Genomic DNA, 18,024 nt, shown 5'->3' on the forward strand with positions numbered 1-18,024 from the left:
GCACACGCACCGTGCGTGCACGCACACGCGCGCGCGGAAGAATCGGAAAGTGCACTGAGAGAGAGAGAGAGAGAGAGAGAGAGGGGGAGGGAGGGATCGACGCTCGTTAGGATCTTTTCCCTCTTCCTCTTCTCCTCCTCGATTTTCCGCGTGGCTCATGTACGTGATTAATTGGTGCCATTGTGTATCGCTAGATTATTATACGGCGTGGCATGGATCCCATCGATCCCACCGGCGACTGATTGGTTCCGGTGTCGCGAAATCTATTTCATAGATGCATCAACTAACTACGAGATATATATACTAACGAGGCGCGGCCTTCTCGTTCATTTTTAATTAGGAGTCACTTACCTTCAATCGAGACGCAAAGCTCACAAAGATCGATAAATGTATCAATATTAAAAAAAAAAAAATATTTCGTAGAATAAATCGTAGAATACACGCAGAACATTAATATTATTTGTGTAATGTTTTTACGAATAATGGCTTTATAGCGATTAATACATTGATATAACTGTTTTTAAAAATATAAAAACATAAGAATATCAAGCTATTAAAATAAATCCGCTTATAGATATTGCAAAAAGAAAGAATAGATTTTTACATACTTTTATCTTAAACTTTTAATTAAACTCTCGATTGTATATAAATAAATATATTATATAAATATTTTGAACAAAGTAATATATTAACATAAATATATACTATAGATATTATATATTTAAAATTAAAACCTATAGAGTATGTTTTTATATGCCTGATATTTCTAAAGCTATCAAACATATTTGCCGACATAAGACATAATTTAGCAATTTGGTAATTGCTCATGACAAAATTTTCCTATCAATTTTCCATCACTCAATTCTTTCTCTTCAATAAGAGAGAAACGCGTGCTACCTCGCGATGATTACGCAATTCTGACGCAAAGCTATTCACGTAAAGCTTGTAACGTGTATAAGAGGTATGCAATGCTGTCAAATTGCTTTCACAGCTAGCAAGCTAGGAAAAGGATACGTGGTTTCGAGGGATAGTGTGACAATAATATTGCAAACATGAATATAAATAAGATGCCAATAAAAGAATTATAAATGTTGGCCAGGAAATAATATCACAATTTAAATATTACGTAACATGAAATACATAAAAAAAATCCTTTATTCGTCTACAAATTTCTCAATTTATTGGAAACAATTTTTTTTCAAATTTTGGCAATTTTCATGTTTAATTAAATATCTATCGAATTGCATCACAAACGTTTCTGATAAACGTGATATTCGAATAAATATCCCACTTTACGTTACTTTTTTTAAAAAATAGAAACATGAAACCAACATGGAAAATATGCAATTCTCGTAACTATAAAATAACATCAAATTATATACATGACTTCTAATTGATGTAATTTAAAATTTTCATTTTATCGCGTACATATGATAATTATTTATTATTCTTAAATCATATATAATAATTTGTAAATTAATTATAACATACTGAATAGTATCTAATTCAAACTTCAAAAATATCGAATTTAATAATATTAATTTTGATAATTAAATTATTGTAAAAGGAATCAACTATTTTTCACATAATTTAATATCACAATTATTTTTTTGAACTAATACATATATCTTGCGAAAAAAATATACTTTATTTTCTCTCTCTATATCCCACTTAAAATATGACAATCTAAAATACATATAAAATACTTTATATGTACATTAAAAGAAGTTAAAGTATTCGGATGACTCACACTTATCGTCGTCGATTTTCGATATTGGAAATTTGTACCCTCTATCCTCCGTGTAGCGTCGAGATGAAGAGCACCCTGTCCCGCGGGCACAGTTTATAATCGCCTTCACCCTGAAATTATATTTCTTATATCTCTGATCAATCGAGCGGCGCGAAACACGGCTGAAACCTGATATATAACGACACGACAAGAAATAGATAAACTTCAGGAAAATATTTTATCTCGTGTACATCGAACAATGTATTCTTGAAAAATTTGAAATCGACTTTGTCTCGATCAGAGTCTGTTACATAACATTTTTAGGTACGATTTTTTATTAAAAGATTTTATTATATAAATATCTGAAAAAAATAAACATCAATCAATACTTTTTAATATCATTATTTAATTCTCAAAATTCTTTTGCAACTCTTTTTGATAAAATTCGTTTGAAACTATCAGAATTTCGTCATTTGCATCTCGAAAGCTTAAGCTATGAAAATCCCTCTATGGGATCCAATCATTTATAACTCAAAAAGTATTTACGCCTCGATATTCCGTATTCAAGGAAAAATCTGATTCGAATTGGTCAATGAATTCGTAGATGAAAGGAAATTCGATGAATCTGGGACGCCCTATATACGTGCCTGCTATCAAATGAAGACAGACTTTGCGAAGATTTCATCTTTAACTTCGCGCTCGGTAACCTTTTAACGTCCCTTAGCTATCGATAGCAAGGATATCCATTACGTCGTACATGCGAAAGGTTCGAAAAAGTTCGGTTAAGACGTTCACGAGCGTGACTGTGTTATGAGAAGAAAGGGACGCAAAGGGTGGCGAAAGAAGCGGGCGTAAAGGGAGACGGACAACACGTATACTGTGTGTATATGCGCGTTGAGAAGCGAGCCGAGCGAAAAGACGCGGAAACGCAAAAGCCGAAGCCGTGAGCGGAGAGAAGCTTCGCCGAGGAGCGGCGGTATTATCATAATAATGGCCAGAGCCATCATCTTTTCCCTCGTTCCGACGCTTTCCGACGCCGCGGCATCTTCCCGCTCCGAGCGTTACGCGCGTCTCTCCTCCTAATAGCCGCGGCGTGCACATTTACAAATTTAAAATGATAATTCTCTCCGTGGGTGTGGCAAACCGAGGTCATTTGCGCCCTTTCAGCGAAGTCGCTCCGTTATCCCGCACCCTCTATCTGTCGCGCAAGCAGCAGCGACGACGACGACGACGACGACGATGACGATGGCGGCGGTAGTCGACAGGCCGATTATGCCGTTTGTAAAAACCGGTCACGGGGTATCCCGTTTGTCAGACGCCAGAAACAGCCGTGCGTCACCCGCCGCGGGGGACGCGATGGCGACGCGGGGGAAGAAATAAATCGCGCGACGAGAGGTATCGTCCGCTTCTGTGCCGTGTCCGCTTCTTCGCGCGTTCGAGATTAGTATTTTATAAATACGTCGTGCTCCGCAATCTTTCGACAAAAAAAAAAAAAATAACATTTAGAATTATTAAGATCGAAATTAAAATGCCGTCTTAATAATCCTAAATCTTAACGATTCTTAAAATCCCGTGGTCTTTACATGTTATTTTTTTTTTTTAATATTTTTCTTACATTAGCCTCTCTGAAAATATAATTAAATTCGTATTTAGATATTTCTCCCTTAAGTTAATAAATTTGTAATAATTTTAAAAAGAAAGAATAAAATAATATCTTTAAAGGATTCCTCCGGTGAACATGGTGCATTAATCTCTCATATCTCACAGTGTGACGACTTAAGAATCACGCAGCTAAGTAATCCATTCCATCCTTTTCGAATTTAAATCCGTCTGCCATTCTCGTCGAGCATTTAAATCTATATTTAAAAGATCTTCCTCGAGAATGAAGTTTTAATAATTCCAGAATATCTTTAAGGCATATACAAAAAGTTTATCTCAAGAGAACATTTTAAGCAAAAATCAAATATATTTAATGTTACAAATTTAATCTTACGAATGGCTGTTCCAATGACTTTAAGAATTCTACATTAATTAGCGGCAAAAAATCTCATAGATAAATAATTTTAAATTTATTCTACACTCTTTATTCGTTTTACCCACAGTATTATTTTACAATCATCCATTACTTCGATATGAAATTGAAGATATCAATTAATAAAGTGATTTTCTTCGATTTCCTTATCAAAAGCGACAAAATAATTATTATATTTATTTCTAAATTATATTCATGTAGTAATTTCAAATACGATTAAGATTCGACATTTTTTGTTATCAAGACACCAATTCTATTAGAGAGTAGACTCAAAAAGAGAGACATAATAGTTTTTGAAAATATTGCGTACAATGACGGCTGACACTTGACGGGATTTTTGTCCCAGAAAACCTTGCAACCCTTATCAAACGCACGGCTTTCACATTCCCCCAATAAAAATCCTTGAAATACCCAAGTGACGGCCTGTCAAGTAAAAGTATGCGACAAATGAAACAAACGCCGCAGGCGCAAAACTCACCAACAATTCCCAGTCGGCATCGTTCACCAGAATCAGAATGCCCGGTCTCCTAGACAAACAAGGTAAACTTCTCAAATCGAGTTGTACGATTTGCCGGGCAGGCGTACTGCGTGTTAAAAAAACTTACTCGCGATCCCGCGTTAGCGCGCTTTCTCTGCCAATTACGAAAAGTTGGCGTAATGAACGCGAGACGATGAACGCAATCGAAAACTCACAACACCACGATCATTCGCCGCACGAAACTTCCACTGGCAACGTGAATTTCAAAACGCATACTACCGGAGTCGTTCACCCGATTGTCCGGCACTACTCGAGTCGTTGACTCGCAAAAATGGTCAATCAACAGATCCGCAACTTTCGCAGCCGACTTCACTATGCTCGCACGCGCCACTTGAGCGTTTGAGCTTCGAATCGCGATATTTTTTTAAATTTTTTATAACAAATTAAATTAAAAAATTACTAACTGCAGAACTAACTACTCACTTGGTTTTCCTATCCATTTAAATTATAATTTATTTATGTAGTAAAAGTAAAATACTTTTAATTTAAAAATAATCAAGAAATTTAAATTTTATAAGAAAATAATTTATGTTGACTGATGTCAAAAAATTTTAAAAGGAAACTTCGATCGAAAACTGTGTACCAATTGATATATCGGTCCATTGATTCATACACGATTTCCGATAGATTGAAATCTGTTGCATGTGTTATTTTCTGTTGTCTATTGTGCATTTAATATTTATTCCTATTCCTAATATTTTCTTCATTGTGCAAGGTCTTATACATATGTATACAATTTCAAGTCGTGCCGCAGAGCGCACGGTACCGACATCTGTACGATGCACGCGGCGATGATAGCGTTGGCGGCCGATAGCGCCATCCAATAATGGACGATTGGCGATGTCAACCGGCGCGACACGCGGCCATTTTCGTTTACGGATATCGGTCGATTGCGTTCACGTAGCTGTGCGCGTGACGTGACGCGATTTACGCGTAACCTGCAGCTCTCGAATCGGCAATTAATTGCCCAAACGACGGACTCTTTCGACGCGACAGCGAACGTCGAAGACGCGCAATCGGGGTGTACGACTGCACTTACACAGTATCGCCCTGCATGAAGAGTTCTGGTCGTTCCGTTAAAAGGTTATCCCGCAGCCAGGACAGCAGTCGCTTCAGCGTCCCTGCGGAATCAAATTGATTTGTGGTTAAGAGGAAGGACGGACTCGCGAACTTAAAACACGTAAGGAGCTCTGAGGAGTTGCTTACATTCCTCGCCGGGTAAGTCCACCTCATGCCGCTTCTTCCCACTGAACAGCATTTCCGCCCCACCTCTACAAAATTTATGAGCGCTAAATAAACTTGCGACGACAATCGGATGTCGCGAAATTTAGATATTAATGACCTTACCCGAACTCAACGGTGACAGGGAGTCCAACAACGGCCGAAGACATTACGTTGCGTTGAAATCAAGATCGAGGGATGTTTCTTTCTCTTTTTCTCTTTTGCTTGCTTAAAAACGAGGTTAGGATTGTATTTCTACGCGCGCGTTTACACCGAGCGTTCTCGAGTCGGTGCGGATGATCAATGCGAGCGTAGCGTCGGACTCATCAACGAGAAAAAAGAAGGAGGTAGAGAAACGCGCGACGAATTTTCGATCGTATGCGCCAGGAACGCCGGAATCGATTGTTGCAACAAAACGAATTCAAGGAGCTCTCGTGCATACGTGCGATTTCCTGCGAGATTCGCGCAGTGCGCATGCGCGCGAGTGGCGTTAACCTCGGTATCCTCGTTGCGGTACGTTTGCTCTCGAAGAGCGTAAAAGAATTATTTCTCGTAAAATCGACTCGCGATTTCGCTCGAGTGACGCTTGAACGTGACTCGAATTCTCATCAAACATCGTTCTCGAATTACGCCAAACGAGTTCCGCGGGCGAAACGAGAAACGGACGAGCATCCCGCTCGATTTTCGCCATCATGTATACAATCCTGTGGGTCATTAATCTCGCAAGGATAATGCTTCGATGTTAAGAGATGGATTCGTCGAAAACGTGGATTCGATTGTCCGTTCCGCTTAGCGTTATCAAACGTGAATGCAAATTGTCGCTATAGGGACGAGCGAACGACTCAACGGCTCGACGCGACGATATTTATGAGAGGTAATATTCAATGTACGGAGCCGTAATGGCGGCTGATGAAAGAGTGTTTTCTATCGCGCATCGTGTACGTTTGCCACGCCGACAAGCACTCGGAAAACCGAGATAAATCGAAGACGGATTATTGGGTTATCGTTCCACATCTCTGATCGATCGTCGAATCGCGCTGATCGATAATAATCGTGGCTTTCCCTTTCTCTTTGATTATAGTTTCTTCACGATGTCGGAGAACAGCGAACACTCGCCTGACGACACCGAGACGGAGACAAAGACGATGGAAGACATGCCTAACGACTCGTCCAAGAGTGAGGCAAGATTGATGAATCAGACAGACGCGGCTCTACTCGACGACGAAGAGATGCCGACGTATATCAGTGTGTCCAGCTCTATGAGACCAGATGATTCAGACGTTGTTAATGCGAAACCATTGAAAAATGAGACACAGGAGATGGAAGAGAATCGTAGTCCAAGTCCTCATCCTAGTGAAGATCGGGCACCAAGCAGCGTGTATGTTTTGTCATCTGGAGAAGACACCGATCAACATCCTTTCAATGATGAGGATGATGAGGATGAATATGGAGATAGTGATGGTAAGTTAATAAAGAACTGTGCAGATGACAAAAGAAATTGGTTTCATACATATTATCTCATATAAATAATCAAGTTTATATTTTTGAATTGATATACACTTATATTGCTTCTATATATGTATCATAAAATAATTATTATATTATCTTACAGATATGGAAAATTTAGAGCTTGACAACGAATTTGATTCAGATCGTGCAAATAACATGAAGCATTTGATGGATGACGAAGATGATGATGATGAAGATGATGAAGATGAGGAAGATGACGAAGACAGTCCTAGATATATTTACAACGACGATGATGGTATTGATGATTATTATAAGACAGATTGTTACGATAGAAGGTCTGATAATTTTATTTTAAATAGAAGATTAAAAAATCATGACAAAGAGAAGAGTCTTTCTCTTCAAGATTTGAATATGTATGAAAATAATATGAATGCTGAATATCTCAAAAGGAGAAACTTGCATAGCTTAAAGTCGAATTATCTAAACGTTCCAGAACAAGCTGTTATGTATTCCATGATGCAGAGAAAGCAGCCGATGCCAGGAAAATATATACAAAGCAAAGTCAAACGCTATATCAAGGATATAAAAGAACAAAATAGACGATCCATGGAAAAACATGCTAAACAGCATCAGGAAAATGTAGTCCATGATAAAAATAGTGATGTGGAAAAAACAAAGTCTACAGCAATCAGCAAGACAATAAAAGAATATACTGAAAGAGCAATTAAGGAATTGGAAGTGGTAGAAGCATGCGACAGTAGTATGGATAAAGCAGCCTATAATGCTACTAAGCCAATTGTAATAAATGGCCAAGATAATAAAAACTGTTTAGAATCGATACGTGAAGAATCTGTACAGAATGAAGCCCAAATAAATATACATTTTGAGTCAACACAGAATGAAAAAGAGTGTGTAAGCGCTGATAATAAAATACAAAAACAAAATGGGACAATTGAAATTAAACAATTAAAATTCAATTATCCTGATAGAGAAACCCCACATTTTGAAGATGCTATGCAACCGTCCCTCATTCAAAATGGTCATCAGGAAGTGCCAACGTTGCTGTACAATTTACGTACTTTGAGTTATGAGGAATATATGCATGGCGCTTCTGAATCTAGTCAAAAAACTGATCTAAATAAAAATGCACAGATTGTTGAGCAAGAACATACTCAACCTGAAACATACAATAATTCGGAACTAATGGATATATCCATGGATAATGAAGATACTTGTCCTCTAAGAATTGAAAATATAAAAAGCATCAAGACGATGTCAGATGAAGTGAAAAATAACAATGAACAACAAATAACTTTTGAGAAAGCAAATGAAGAATTTAACAAGACTTTGGATGCTTCAGAAGTTATTGCATTAAAGAAGAAATTAACGCAAAAGACTCTAAAATACAATAGTCTCTTTGATACATATCAAAAACAACTTATGGAAAATTTAAAAATGAAAGAGGAGTTAGACGAGTTGAGAAAATTGGTAGCAAAATATGAAAAAGAAAACAAACCCCCGGAACAAAAGGTTGCGGCAATTCAGACGGATGTTATCGTTGATTCTAAATCTAAAGAACACCAAACTCAAGTCGCGCCTACAAATGAGGAAAAACCTAACAATAAATTGTCGGGTAGTAGTGTAGCTTCAACTCTAAGCTCTATAGATCAGTGGAGTTCTAGTGCGTGTAATCTATCAATATCCATGAAACCACCAGAAGTTGCGAAAGCATTGCATTCTGATGATAGTATGATGCTATCTGATGGTACACCAAGGAAAACACGTTCACTGTCGCGTGCATTCATTACTTCATCTCGAATCTTGCAAACTCTTTCAAATATTACACAAGGGAAAACAAAGCCGGAAAGTCCATTAACACAAAATTCGAAGAAAAGATTAAATGAAAATATAGCGATGGATGTACAAAATGACAGCTATCAATGTCAGCCTTCTAGTTCCAAGAAAAGAAAGATTTCAGATGTGCTTGGACCGTCTAATTTTGTACAATCCCTTAAATCTTCCCAAACTACTGCAGAATCACATTTAAATGAAACTTCTAATGCAGAGTCACAATTTAAGAGAGATTTAAGTTCTTATAATGATTCGGTAAATAAAAATATAGATACTCAGAAAAACTCAGCTAACACTAGTCAATTAGGAACTGCTACATCTATAGAAAGCAAGACAGAAACCGCTGACGATAATGTAAAATGTTTTATATATCGTGAAGACGAAAACAGTAAAGATCGTAGTTTTCTAATTCTAGCGGAGGAGCCTGAAAAGGATAAAGTTATTAATGAAAAAGGACGCATTCGGGAATGTGGTCCATATTTACTTGGTAATGTAGAAGTAAGAATGTCTGAGATAAACGGAACAATCAACATTTGGGGTAAAGAGGTAAGTAAGTCTATAAATTACAAAAAAAGAATATATTCAACGAATATATTTTCATTTCATATTAAAATAAAATGGATTTTTCAGATCAGTCAAGAATCCACCGCTGAGACTGAGAATGAAACAGAGACTTCTAAAATGAAAGATAAAAGTTATAATTATTGGCAAAAGACACCGCATACCAGATTCAATGGCAGTAATTTAATATGTTCAACAAGTAAAAAATCAAAAAGTCCTCCTAAATTTGAACTGTCTTCAGTTGCATCTAATCTTTCATGTCTGCAGTCATCTTCATTTAATGTAGGAAAAGCATCTTGTTCTACAGATAAAGCACATGCGGATAAACTCTGTAGTCCAAATGCGTGTGTTTCCTCTTGTGAAAACTGTGATCTCTCAAAACACCGTAAAGAATGGTTAAAATACAAACGAATACATCCCCAAGAAAAATTACATTCCTGCTGTATTCATAATATAGACGTGTCAGAGCAGAAGTGCAATTGTTCCTTAGGCAAGGAAAAACAAAGGTTTGAAGATAGTTTTAACTGCAGTAAAGAAAAATTAAACTCGCAGGAACATCGACGAGCTCCAAGTTTTTCACAAAATTTAGAGCCTAGCATGCATTTAAACTTTGTCTCAGAAGAGAATGAGTCTATTTGCAGAAATTGCTCGACATGTCATCATATGCATAACTCAGATAATCATCAAGAAAGTCACAAATGCTGTAATATGTCAAAAGAAACTTGCGAGCCAATGAATATAAATCGAGAATGTAACAGATCGTGTAATCATTCCTCTCCTAATGTACATGAAGAAGAGCCATTAATAATGCCAAGACGTAATGATGACACATTAGAAGTAAGTTGTAAATAATTCTATGAATTGTTTCGAAAAGCTTTACGATTATTATTTGCGATTATGATTTTAACTATATATTTTTCCTTTAGACAAGACGTCGAAGATCAACTGGAAAAAGAGTACGAGGAATTTTAATGGATTTTTTACGAGGATGTGGAGATTGCTATAATTCTAATGTATCTAATAATAGCACAAGCTGTATACACAAGAAAGAACCATATTCAAATTGTTCTCAAACCAAAATTTCGCCGTGTGCATCACCAGAACTATCATGTTCAAATCCGGGACAACCTGCTGGAAGGTATACTTTCAAATATTTTCCAAGGTTTACATCAATACATATAGTATTCCAATTATGGTATTATTATTTATGAAATTTATAATCAACTTGTTAGCAGAAGGGAATTTGTTGTTTTAGTAAGAATAAATATCCCTTATTTAGATCATATATCTGACTTAATATTGTATATTAAATTATTTTTACTGGATTGTTATTAGAACGTTTAGATTTTTTTATCTAATTACAGATGCTGTCATGCTTACGCACAACGGATTGAATCTCAATTGGAAGAATTTCGAATGGAAATGGAAAGGGTGCGTTCGCGTTCAGATGCTATTCTTGATATGCTCAATATGCTTCATTCAGTGGATACAGATTAAAGAAATCCATTTTAATGTTAATTATTCCTTTTCCATGTACATATATCATATTTTTATTCTTGTTTTTTTTTTTTCTTAGCCACTATGACACTATCATATATCGCGTTCTACTTCATTGCTTATAAAAAAGGAATATAATCGATTTGTTAAATAAAATATATATATATATATAAATAATGAAAAAAATATATGTTTACATCAAATATATGCATATCTAACAGCGATATATGCCAATTTTTGTTTAAGTTTCTGATAAGATAGTGCTGTGCTCTATACATTCATATTTTCCATATGAAAAAAAATTTGTGTGAAATAAATACGTGATAAGTACTACATTAAGCCGTGTGTTAAGAATAATGAAATAGATGATTATCGTGCAGTGAATGTGCATAATTTCCTATTTTATTTTATTTTTTTTTTTTTATATTTTTTATGTATCATTTGTAGATTATATACTTTATAAAAAAAATACATTATAACTGTTATTTATCAATTATTTTATCAATTGCATCAGACTCATTTAGAGAGAGAAATTCACAAAAAAGGCTTATGTGCGATGTTAAATAGTATGCTTTAATTTCGTTGTGTTGGACAAAATATAATATCATCAAAGTATAGCGTGTACACATTTAATAATTGCAGTCGCAAGAATCGTCTCCTGGCAAAGCACTTGGTGGTGTTTCTCCTTGGCCGAGGAAGATATTACTATAAGAAGTCTTAAGATAGTTTACGTGACCCTGTAATGATTTTATGCGGCCCTGCGCGTGTTTAAATGCCTCGTTCAAGTTATTTATTTGACTCTGCATCTTTTGTCTAATCTGCATTACGTTAATGAAAAACGTGCCATAAATATACCTTTTTTTCCTTAAAATTTTCATGTCACATTTATAATCGTTACCTCGTCTCTGTCCCGTTGGGCGGCACGCGCTGTTGCTCTACATTGTGCCAATTGTCTTTCCATTTCAGCAATCTGGCCTTGCATCGATCTTCGTACCGTTTCGCATCGTTCTTTCGTTCTCGCCACTTGTCGAGCAGAGTCTTCCCTTATCTTAGTCAAAAAGAAATTAATATTTGAATAATTGTTATAATAAATTAATTAACAAGTACCTGTTCTAGCATTGATGACAGCTGGGTATTCTCGTGCATCTTTTCGTCAATGCGCTTTTGTAATTGCACTTCGTGTTCCTCAAATCGTGCCAATGTGTTTTTCATTCTTTCATTTTCGTGCCGAAACTCACCACATTTTCTTTCCATCTCTTCGAACTGGCCGGATCCCAATCCTCTTTCACCCTAAATATCAATAATTGATTATTTTTAATTAAAATAAAGGTTTTTGTGAAGTTACAGAGTAAATTAAGAGCTACAATGAATTACAACCTGAAGTGTCTGATGTTCGGTACGTAATACGTCCAGTTGGTTTTGCAAAGTCTGGATCTTATCCTTGCATCCCATTAATTCTCGCGACAGATCCTCGCAGCTGCGCTCGGCAACCAAACGCATCTGTTGCGCTTCCTGCATCTTCATTTGCATTTGTTTCAAGATATCAGGCAATGGCGCGAGTTCGGCTAATTTCTCTTGAAATTGATTCTAATCAACATTAACATAGAAGAATAAGAATATAACTTTATGTAGTCCAAATAATAAAGTCGTACTCAATAATATTAGTATTAAATATTTCATATACTTTAACACGTCCGATTTCTAAAGTAACATTTTCATTCATTCGCGCGTTGTCCATTTCCATAAGGTCCAATTGTCTACGCTGTTCTTCAACTTGTTGCTGGGCCTAAGATCATTGATTTCGTTTCTAATAATCATTTACGCTTGAGAATAAATGTCAGACGTAATGCAATTAGTAAATCGCAACGATGACACCAACTTGCAAATATTTATTGCGATAATCCTCCAATTGAGCAGCTTGATCTTGAATTAAAGAACGGAGCTCTTCCAATTCGTCTTGTGCTTCTCGAAAGCGTTGTTTTGCTACCATTAGAGCCTGTTCCTGTTCGATGAGATGTTCCTTATGACCTATTTCGAAATTGAGATGCATTTTATTTTACATATTAAATTAGAGATCTATGTACTACTATTTCTTTTTATTGTAGTGAAGAGATTTAACCTTCGAACTTTCCCTTCTCCGCTTCTAAAAGCTTCAATCGTTCTTGAACATCTATCAACTTTATCTCCATTCGTTCTCTCTCTTCCTTTGCATCTCGCGCATCTTGCTTGAGCTTCTCGGCTTCTGTTCTCATACACGATACTTCGCACAATTTGCTTTTATAGTCATCCTGAAGCCGGGCATATTGTTCGCGAAGATCACGCAATTGTTGCTGGGTGCCAGTACCCTTTGGTATAAATAAATTATATCACTATCGTGATTATCTAAAGTAATAGCGTTTAATTAAATTTCACTTTTATTACAATCTTACCATGACTGCATTTGTGCAAGAACCATTACATATTGGCGCAGCCTGCGTCACCTATATTCGATAAAAAAATACACTATTTTCTGCTTACTATTTTAAATTTGTGATACAGTGATGAACACGAAAAGGATCACGGTTCAATGGTGGAAAGCATAGTGATCGTACGTAAATTGTAAAAATAAATAAGTGTCGCTTGAAAAATTTGGCTAAATTATAGAAACAAAAATTATACCTGGGCTGGAGATACGACAGGTACTTTTGATGAGATAGATGTTAACGGAAGTGCTGCGGTGGGTGTCACGCATGTTAAAGGCGGAGGTGGGCAACAAGCGCATTGTGCACAGGGTCCTGTGCATTTGAGCAATTTACGTTGTTGTTCCAGTTGTTGCCGCTCCCGTTGCACATTCGCTAATTCCATCTGCATGTTACGTACCTCAGTCTCCATACTGCCTAGTTGTTGTTCCTGAAAAAATCATAAAACAAAGTGATATTGCATTCTATAAATTTAATCGAATTTTTAATTATGCTTTTAACTACATTTAATCAACATTTTTTTACATAACATCAGACATAGAACTTATATCATAAATATAAATCTTTATCATATAAATACTAGCTGAAAGAATTAAATTAGTTTTGAGAGAAAGATATAGAGTATATAAGAATTATCATTCTCTTTCCAACAAATCTTGAAACTTACTAATTGTTTAGTGCTAGTGCCGTAGGTCGCAAGTTTATTTTCCAATTCTGCAGGACACGTTCCTCGTGGCTTAACAACGATCGGACCTCGGGAACACATCTCCACGTTTTGTAAGTCGTTGGTGTCTGCTAGATGATCCCCCGTTGTCGAACCACCTCCTGTAAGCCTCGGTGAATCTGAGAGATTAATCATTTTCTTATTATTTCGAAGAATTCCACCATCTCTGCAGGCATCCTTTTTATTTTTGATAAAAATTCACAGGGAATTCATTCGCTTCTACCATATTCTCTTAGTGGCCGAATTACAGATTTGGATAATTATTCGCTATCTTACTGCATGCGGTTTCCGTAGTCGGCGATAAGGTGTCGTTGAACTGTAATCTGAGACAGCATTTGCAGCATCGACAGTCGTCCCGAGATTGCGCTGTGGCATGCGGACGCGAAGATAACGTCGGCGACGTCAACGGAGTAACGCCTGGACAGGTATAACAGCAAGTGGGACTGGTCACTAATTGATTTAAAGTGGCCAACTGACGACTCAATTCCATATTCTCTTTGACAATTATACGCATTTCTGCTTGCAAACCGTATACCTTCTTCTGTAAATTCTCGAGGACCGTATCTTTTTCTAGCAAAACCTCTTCTAACTTGTACCTGTTTGCAAGAGACAGCTATCTCTTCATACAATCTTGATTTTTCTCAGAATTACTTTGAACATTTTGATATGTCAAAATCCACGTCAAAATCAAAACATATTGAAATGAGATAGAAAGACTGTTCAATCGAAACGTTATAAAACTTTCAAAAAACAAAATGATTAACATGCACATTTAATTCATTGCTGAGATTAGTGTATCGTGAGACCGGGTTAGAAAAAGTGACGTATGATTGACATGCTTCAATACTGAAAACATCGTGAAATGTTCGTCGCCGAGGGAACAGCTTTCAAGCATTTATTTTATTTGATCTTCTATTATTTGCTATAATAAAATAACTATCGAATGTTAAATTCTTCCTTCATGTTGAATGTCCCCAAAAAAATTGATCGATACAATTACTTTTCTTCATCTTATTCAAAACTATAATTATTTTAAATAAATCTAAATTAAATTAAATTAATTAAATTTTATTCTTTTTATTTTACTTTTTTATTTTTTTATTTAATTAATTAAATTATTTATTTAAATTAAATTTGTTTGTTTCCTGAATAAATAGACATCCAAATTAAATGAATTTAAATCTTGATGCTTTATATATCATTTTCTTAAATATCATGCATTTGCAAATTTAAAATATAATCAAATGTATATATATATATATATATATATATATATATATATACACACACACACACATATACATGTGTGTGTGTGTGTGTGTGTGTGTGTGTGTGTGTGTGTGTGTGTGTGTGTGTGTGTGTGTGTGTGTGTGTGTGTGTGTGTGTATTCAGATATTTCTGTTCATATAGATTTTTTATATGTGAAATATAATGTGCAATTAAAAATTTATATTACATAAAGGATAACCATACTTTCCGTCTTCCAATTGCGCGTTTTCTTTAATCAATTTTTCTTGCAACGTTAAAGATTCCGTTAATTTGTTAGTTAACTTTTCAAAATACTTTTCTTTCTCTTTCCGTTCAGTATCTGCTATTACGATTTTTGGAAGCACATCCGTGTAGCCGCAAACAATTATTCTTGGAAGTCTGGTAAAAATATATAGTCTGGTAAAAATATATATCTTGATTGGCTAGCAACATTTGATACTAATAACTTACTTATCTTCAGGATATTCTATTTGCGGCAATTCGAAGCGATCTTCGAGAATTCTTTTAACTGGTTCTACATCCGGTTTCTTTATCTCAACTTCTTCTATTTCGTTAAGCCGTTTTACTTCTTCTCGTGTCTGCAATATATATTTATCGCATTATACTTTCAACAATTATCACTACTTTATTTTATTGTCAAGTTAATTGCAAATATACAATTACATATAAAGTAATCTAAGCAAAACTTGTACTATCATCTGTTAAATCTTTACTTTTTCAAACTTTTGCGTCAATTGCTCCAGTTCGGCTACTTTTGATGTAAGAATTTCTTGTTTTTTTTGAATCGTTAACGTATCTTCTTCCGTTAACTCAGGTTTCTCCAAAGTAAAGAAAATAATTATAAATTATTGCAATCATCGTATTAATAATAAAGATATATACCAAATAATAATGAAACATTACCTCTTGTAACTCGAGAACTTCACGCTTTAATTGTTGAATTTCATCTGTTAGCAGAATGCATCTTTCATTCATTATCTTTAATTCGATAATTATGTCATCAGTTAAAGGAGGTAAACTGATTTCTGGCTCTATTAATTCCTCTATCACTTCTGGCTTTATTAATTCCTCTTTCACTTCTGGCTCTATTAACTCCTCTTTCACTTCTGGCTCTATTAACTCCTCTTTCACTTCTGGCTCTATTAACTCCTCTTTTATTTCTGGCTTTATTAATTCCTCTATCACTTTATCTGTAATTATATAAATTGTAATAAATTTTTAACAGTTTATTTAAATGTTATTAATTTATATTCTATTATTTATAATAAATAATTAAAGTATACCTTCTACAACATCAAGTGAGTTAGTTAGAGGCTTTTCTTCTAAATCATTTCTAATTTCCATTTTTTCCTCATTTTCTTCCTTGTTTTTGTCGTTATTATTCGTTTTTACTTCATTTTCATTCTTATTTTTAGTTTTCTCATCAATTTTATCTCCTTTATCTTTGTCTTCATCCGCATCTTCATCTTTATCTTTATCTTTGTCCTTTTCTTTCTCTTCTTGTACTTCGTTATCTGGTATTTTATTTTCGGCCATATTTCTGTAGATATTATTATTTCATAAAATTAATTGAGAAATATATAAATATTATAGAAACAATTTACAATATTATAGAAATAATATTATAGATACAATATACAAATATTATAGAAATATTATAAAAATTATTACACTGAATAATTTTGTTGATCGTGAATAAGATCAATCGGTTGAAATTCTACTGAATTTAATGCTCCCAACCAGAATTTTTTTTCTTTTTTCTTACTTATTTGAATTTTTGCATTTTGTTCAACTTTTACTCTATCATGTTCTTTGTACTGAAAAAATGTCAATATTTTATCATACTAGAAGTATGTATAAATTACATTTCATGCATGTCATTTTTAAATGACAAATACTTTAAACTAACCACATTTAATTCTTGCTAAACAATCATAAAAACAAGTATTATTGAATCAAATAATTGAAAGATAAAAGCAAATATAATAGCACAATTACCGCTTTGCAAACAAGCGGATCGAGAATTGTCTGTAGCGAAAAGGATTGCAGATATAATGTATCTACAAAGGGTTCTGATTTCGTGGCATTACACGCTTTGATTGATTTTTCTTTACAATGATGAAACGCTAAAGAGAACACATCGCGCAAATTCAATGACTTCTTTAAGTCAAAAAGAGATTCCAGCGAGCCAAAAGCGTTTTCCTTTAAGCTTCCTGACGTATTATCGTAGTATTCATGGTTTTGTCGAAACTTATAGCTCTGTTTGGAGCTTCCCTTCGAATCGTGAATGCTCTTTGCTTTGGTCGGCAAATGTTCGTGAGAATATTTTTGCGTCGAGGAATAATTTCTTGCGTGCGTCCGACGTTTCTGCAAAATACAATCGATTGTTGTACATAAATATGATTTTTATTATTTTGAAAACGTTATTTTATTTTATATATTATATACTGTATGTTATATTTAAAGTCTTTATTAAGATATTTTTTTATTTATTAATATTATGTACATAAAATAATAATGTTTTAATAAAAGCAATTTCAAATATCAACACATATATATATATATATATATATATAAAATGATATATATTTTATTATCACAATGCGAAAATAAAATATCTCCGTACTATTATTTATAAAATTTACTATTATTTATAAATTATAAAACCTAAAA

At 34.6% G+C, this 18,024-nt stretch overlaps 3 protein-coding genes across 5 annotated transcripts; 1 reads left to right on the top strand and 2 right to left on the bottom strand.

The window, feature by feature from the left end:
- Positions 1-1,629: 1,629 nt before the first annotated feature.
- Positions 1,630-5,994, bottom strand: Urm1 (Ubiquitin-related modifier 1). The gene is made up of 5 exons (XM_011643600.3): positions 5,647-5,994; positions 5,506-5,570; positions 5,339-5,420; positions 4,240-4,288; positions 1,630-1,860 (listed from the first exon to the last, which is right to left on the bottom strand). The coding sequence occupies exons 1-5, from the start codon at positions 5,688-5,690 to the stop codon at positions 1,792-1,794; spliced, it is 309 nt and encodes a 102-aa protein (XP_011641902.2). The 5' UTR covers positions 5,691-5,994; the 3' UTR covers positions 1,630-1,791.
- Positions 5,376-11,514, top strand: LOC105430189 (uncharacterized). 3 transcript variants are annotated; one of them, XM_089076023.1, is made up of 7 exons: positions 5,376-5,517; positions 6,602-6,981; positions 7,133-7,285; positions 7,484-9,387; positions 9,472-10,239; positions 10,329-10,540; positions 10,767-11,514. In XM_089076023.1, the coding sequence occupies exons 2-7, from the start codon at positions 6,612-6,614 to the stop codon at positions 10,897-10,899; spliced, it is 3,540 nt and encodes a 1,179-aa protein (XP_088932149.1). In that variant the 5' UTR covers positions 5,376-5,517; positions 6,602-6,611; the 3' UTR covers positions 10,900-11,514. The 3 variants fall into 3 exon arrangements, with proteins under 3 accessions (XP_088932149.1, XP_025074857.2, XP_088932148.1); XM_025219072.2 differs by having other exon boundaries at positions 7,133-9,387; XM_089076022.1 differs by lacking the exon at positions 5,376-5,517 and adding an exon at positions 6,040-6,394 and having other exon boundaries at positions 7,133-9,387.
- Positions 11,300-17,727, bottom strand: LOC105430295 (uncharacterized; the record flags this gene model as incomplete). Its single annotated transcript, XM_089076134.1, has 18 exons — positions 11,300-11,717; positions 11,798-11,947; positions 12,007-12,189; positions 12,277-12,486; positions 12,584-12,685; positions 12,779-12,927; positions 13,019-13,244; positions 13,329-13,379; positions 13,558-13,788; positions 14,026-14,201; positions 14,359-14,678; positions 15,556-15,729; positions 15,802-15,929; positions 16,065-16,169; positions 16,255-16,541; positions 16,635-16,891; positions 17,023-17,168; positions 17,350-17,727. Coding segments are annotated over 18 exons (3,462 nt in total), but the record flags the coding sequence as incomplete, so codon positions are not given.
- Positions 17,728-18,024: the final 297 nt, after the last annotated feature.

Source organism: Pogonomyrmex barbatus, unplaced genomic scaffold (assembly GCF_055798465.1).
Source record: "Pogonomyrmex barbatus isolate J1 unplaced genomic scaffold, ASM5579846v1 scaffold2, whole genome shotgun sequence".
NCBI lineage: Eukaryota > Metazoa > Arthropoda > Insecta > Hymenoptera > Formicidae > Pogonomyrmex > Pogonomyrmex barbatus.

Coding starts and splice junctions, on each gene's coding strand:
- Urm1 (XM_011643600.3), bottom strand. CDS start 5,690: ATGTCTTCGGCCGTTGTTGGACTCCCTGTCACCGTTGAGTTCGG. Junction 4,289..5,338: donor TTCATGCAGGGCGATACTGT/GTAAGTGCAGTC, acceptor TTGTTTGTCTAG/GAGACCGGGCATTCTGATTC. Junction 1,861..4,239: donor ATGCCGACTGGGAATTGTTG/GTGAGTTTTGCG, acceptor ATATAATTTCAG/GGTGAAGGCGATTATAAACT.
- LOC105430189 (XM_025219072.2), top strand. CDS start 6,612: ATGTCGGAGAACAGCGAACACTCGCCTGACGACACCGAGACGGAGACA. Junction 9,388..9,471: donor TCAACATTTGGGGTAAAGAG/GTAAGTAAGTCT, acceptor TGGATTTTTCAG/ATCAGTCAAGAATCCACCGC. Junction 10,240..10,328: donor GTAATGATGACACATTAGAA/GTAAGTTGTAAA, acceptor TTTTTCCTTTAG/ACAAGACGTCGAAGATCAAC.